At 35.5% G+C, this 4,808-nt stretch overlaps 1 protein-coding gene across 2 annotated transcripts; it reads left to right on the top strand.

Moving 5' to 3' along the window:
• Positions 1–250: 250 nt before the first annotated feature.
• Positions 251–3,788, top strand: LOC103487183 (choline monooxygenase, chloroplastic). 2 transcript variants are annotated; one of them, XM_008445409.3, is made up of 10 exons: positions 251–630; positions 1,400–1,445; positions 1,688–1,823; positions 2,108–2,182; positions 2,278–2,490; positions 2,583–2,678; positions 2,758–2,879; positions 2,977–3,070; positions 3,307–3,357; positions 3,443–3,788. In XM_008445409.3, exons 1-10 carry the CDS (start codon positions 348–350, stop codon positions 3,578–3,580), a joined length of 1,254 nt encoding a protein of 417 aa, XP_008443631.2. In that variant the 5' UTR covers positions 251–347; the 3' UTR covers positions 3,581–3,788. The 2 variants fall into 2 exon arrangements, with proteins under 2 accessions (XP_008443631.2, XP_016899777.2); XM_017044288.2 differs by lacking the exon at positions 1,400–1,445 and having other exon boundaries at positions 314–630.
• The last annotated feature ends 1,020 nt before the right edge of the window (positions 3,789–4,808 follow it).

Here is a 4,808-nt window from a genome sequence, read left to right as displayed (position 1 = left end):
TAAAAAGCATGTATATTCTTTGAAACTATTTTTTTTTTCTGATTTTAAATATCATATAATTATTTTAAAAAATTAAACAAAAATAATTTTAAAACTTTTTAAATCTATTTTTAAAAACTCAAAAACTAAAAAAAGATCTCTTTTGAAAAGTCAGAAATTAAATGGATTGAACTAAAAGATACATTTTTTAAACTTAAAACCAAACACCGATATGAATATAAACTTGGGGATGAAAAGGTAGTTTTGTTTTTAAAAAAAGAAAATATATGTGTGTTAGTTAGCCACCAAAACGGTAGAATAAAATAAGTTGTCCTCGGAGAAGAAGGTCGAGGACTGTTGCTGTTGCAATGGCGACTTTGACGAAGCATATCCAAATTCACTTCTTCCAACCTCCTTCCATTTCTTTCAATTTCCATTTCTGTAATCATCGTTCTCCCTCACGAATCTCCGCGTCTTTATCCTTTCGAAGCCCTGATTCTCGATTCATTGAAGCTCGGAAACTCGTTGATGATTTCGACCCTGAAATTCCATTGGAGAAGGCCCTCACTCCACCCTCCTCCTGGTATATAGACCCTTCATTTTTCGCTCTCGAGCTCGATCGTGTCTTCTACAGAGGATGGCAGGCTGTAGGTTCGCTTCCATCTCTAAATTTTTTTGTTCTTTTTTCTTACTCTCATGTTTGTGAGTGATTCTAAAAATGGTTAAAATCACTTCGATTGAAAATCATTTTGGTTGTATGAAACTTGTATTTATAAGTGTGGAATTAAATCCTAAACTAATTTCGAGGGATTAAAAATGTCTTTCCAAAAGATTTTGAAGATGCCAAAAGTGACTAGGAATTTTAGAATCACTCTAAAAATGTACATAACTGTAGCTGCATAGAGAGGAGATTAATTGCTATATTTCAATTTGCGATCTATGACTACAATGGAAATTGTTTAACTGGGGTTGGACATTTGAGTTCCCCAATTCTAGATCTCTCTCAGTGAAGTCATTTTTGTGGATTTTAAGCTTTCAAGACCATCTATCACTTTATAAAAAGAATAGCTGCATTCAGAACTTAAAAAAATGGAAGAGTAAGATTAAGAGAAGAAGAAAAAAGAGAACAACAGTGGTTTGATGACTGCCCTTCGTGTGCAGTTTGGGGATAAAGAGAAAGAAGTAAAATTACCTATGACTATTAGTAATTTGACTTAAAAGGAAAATTGTCTTCCATTAACTGAGAACTCAGAAGTTCTTGGTCTTTGACAGAGTACAAAGCAGGCCAATCCCATTGAATTTGTGTACTCTTCTTTGTTTTACAGCTAATGCAATCTGTTCCTTGTTTTTCCCCTTTAGATTATAACTCTGACAATATTAAGGCATGGATCATCAACTTTTTGTGCAATTGGCTTGTCAGGATATGTTGAACAGTTAAAAGATGCCCATGACTTTTTCACAGGCAGGTGTGATTAATTGTCACTTACCATTTATTGCTGATAGTATAAACTCTAGAGAGCAGTAATAAAATTATTTGTATTACCTGGATGTTGAACATATTTTTCACAGGGTAATTGAACAAATATGGAGTTGAATCACTTGATATTTTAATGCCCTGAGTCTAAGTAATGGGATGCCAGAGATGTGTGTCTTCCTCACCATGGCCTGTCCTTGAAATTTGTTTGCTCTGTCTCCTTGACTATGGCAGGTTGGGAAATGTAGAGTATGTGGTATGCAAAGATAATAACAGGAAGGTTCGTGCATTTCACAATGTTTGTCGCCATCATGCCTCACTTCTTGCGACTGGATGTGGGAAGAAGTCGTGCTTTGTATGCCCCTATCATGTGAGTTCACTAGTATATCTCCTTGTTCCTTGGAAATTATTTAGTTTTCTATTTCCTAGTTATTTCTTGATGGCCAGGTTAAGGTTTTAGTTCACAACTTTAACATCATCCTGTAAGGAACAGTGATTTTCATTGAAGAAAAAAGAGATCATTTGTAAAGGTGAAAAATGGAAATCTCCAAGCTACGCTCTGGTCTTATGAAAAATATTTAAAATGTAACTAGGATGGAATACTATGTGATATTACGAGGTGCATCAATATGGGTTGTCACATAATTTGTGCAGGGATGGACATACGGGTTGGATGGAATACTGCTTAAGGCGACTAGAATAAATGGGATACAGAACTTCAATGAAAATGTATGTAATTATATCATATTTTGATACCAGTTTCCTCAACCATTTTAATGTAATATTTCTGAAAGGCGCTTAGTTTATTTAATGCTGGAGATTAGGATTTTGGGCTTGTACCATTACCAGTAGCTATGTGGGGGCCTTTCGTTCTTCTCAATTTGGATGGAAAATTATCATCTAAGCTGGATGTTGATGAAGATAAAGTGGCACGTGAATGGCTTGGAACATGTGCAGATGTGCTGAGATTAAACGGAGTTGATGCTTCCCTAAGTTATGTCTGTCGACGTGAATACACTATTGATTGTAACTGGAAGGTATAGTCCTTGCGTCTTTCTTAAAAAATGGTCATGTACTGTTACCGTAATCCTTGTGGGATTTGCTAATAGGTTTTATTGGTTTTTTTCAGGTTTTTTGTGACAACTATTTAGATGGAGGATATCACGTTCCCTATGCACATAAAGGGCTTGCATCTAATCTCAACCTTGAGTCTTATTCTACAGAAGTATGTTGAATATTTATTTACCGTAGTCAATCATTCACAGTAGATTATCAATATTATCTGACTATAACTTGTGATGTAGTTATTTGAAACTGTTAGCATTCAAAGTTGTAAGGGTGGGGGAGAATCAAAAGGTGATGATTATGATCGACTTGGACCAGAAGCACTATATGCTTTTATATACCCAAATTTCATGATAAATAGGTAGTTCCTGGCTATATCAATGTAGCTCTTTGGCTCTTTATGTTTTGAGATGTTATGTTGTGATGTTCGTCTTATCATTTTTCGGCTTGTGTAATAGGTATGGACCTTGGATGGACACCAATCTAGTACTCCCACTTGGACCTCGAAAATGTTTGGTGGTTTTCGATTATTTTCTTGAAGCTTCTTTTAAGGTAATTTCGGGTCCTTTGGCCTAATGGATATGCGACAATTCTTTTTTGTGTGTGCACAAGTTCTCACTTGTGTTATTGATTTATTAAAAGGACCACTCGGCTAGCACGAAAACTCAGCAAAAACCGAGCTTTCATTGTATTAAATCTTTGGTTCATTTGGGTTCTTACCTTTTCTCTTCCTTTTATTTTTTCTTTTTTTGGAATAAACCTCTTCACTTCCTGGGTTTCATGTTCAGAATGATGACTCCTTTATACAACAAAGTTTAGAAGACAGTGAAAGTGTGCAGGTATTACAAACAAATCCACCCCTTTCCATTTTCATGTGTGCTGTCTGTTCTTTTTCTCTTACACATTGGTCCAAATAATTTTCAGAATGAAGACATTATTCTGTGCGAAGGAGTTCAAAAGGGTCTCGAGTCACCAGCTTACAAGTTTGGCCGGTATGCTCCTTCGGTTGAGAATGCCATGCACCATTTCCATCGTCTTCTTCATCGTAACCTCACAAAATAAAAATAATTGAAAGAAATTTGTTCTTATAAAACAGAAGAAAGCAAGTTTGGTAAGATATTTCTTTTAGGTTTTCATAGTTTATCTTGGAAACTATCAATAATAACTTGCTTTCGCTGCAGTGCCTTTGAGTTGTTGAAATGATGTGTACCAAATATGAGGATTTTATTAATGTTTTAAAAGTTGTGAATATAAGAACGTGAGTACTTTATTTATAATTTAAAAACAAACTAACGGTAATCCTAATTAATAAAAAGATACTAATTTTAATCCTAATAGATTTTTTATTTTATCTTAATACCCTATTTCTACATCATTTTATCCATAAGAAAAGGCTCGGAAGTAAGTCAGTCGAATGGAGGCATTTTGGAAGATCCAACATCAATAATATATCCCAATTCTATGATTCTACAACTAATGTGGTAAGAAAGAACTCTCTTGTCAAAGAATATGCATATTTCTCATAAAACAAGTAAAAACCGATTTTGTAAGTGTGCTGAAAGTTCAATTATGGTCGGATGTTTATTTCTTTAGAAGGTTTAGACATTAGGTTTATATATGAGCTTGATGACAAATTGTATTATATTGGATGGACTTCAAAATCAACTTGGGTCGAGAGATGATTTTGGGTCAAAACGTGTGGGTCATGGGCTGCAAAGACTAATAAAATTTTGTTTGAAATACATTAAGGGGTTGTTTGAGGATTAAGGGGTTGTTTGAGGTTAGGGTTAGTACCGTGGGCTTGGGTTAGCCCAACCCTAACCCCCGTTTGGCCCACGGTTTATGGAAATCCTAGTTTTAGGGTTTCCATAAACAGGTTTTAAACCCTTCAATCAGTGTTGCACCTCCCCTTTTCAATTCGTGTTACGCCTCCCCTCAACCTGTGTTGCCTCCTCCGTTGAACCCGTGTTTTCGCCTTTCCTTCAACTGTGTTTCAATCTTCTTCCTTCACTATCGCCTTCCGATTTCTTTCATTTATTCTTGTTTGGATTCACTTGTATGTTCCATTTTCATCGATTTGTTGAAGGGTTTAGGCCCGTGGCGAAATTTTCGGCTTTCGATTTCTTTCGTTTATTCTTCTCTGGATTCACTTGCATGTTCGATTTTGGTGGATTCGTTGAAGGGTTTAGGTTTGTCTTATCTTTTCGGCTTCCGATTTCTTTCGTTTATCATTCTCTGGATTCACTTGTATGTTCGATTTTGGTCGATTCGTTGAAGGGTTTAGGCCTAT

This window comes from Cucumis melo, chromosome 2 (assembly GCF_025177605.1).
Source record: "Cucumis melo cultivar AY chromosome 2, USDA_Cmelo_AY_1.0, whole genome shotgun sequence".
NCBI lineage: Eukaryota > Viridiplantae > Streptophyta > Magnoliopsida > Cucurbitales > Cucurbitaceae > Cucumis > Cucumis melo.
The sequence above is the reverse complement of the archived record's forward strand: the minus strand, read 5'-3'. Positions and strand labels throughout refer to the sequence as shown.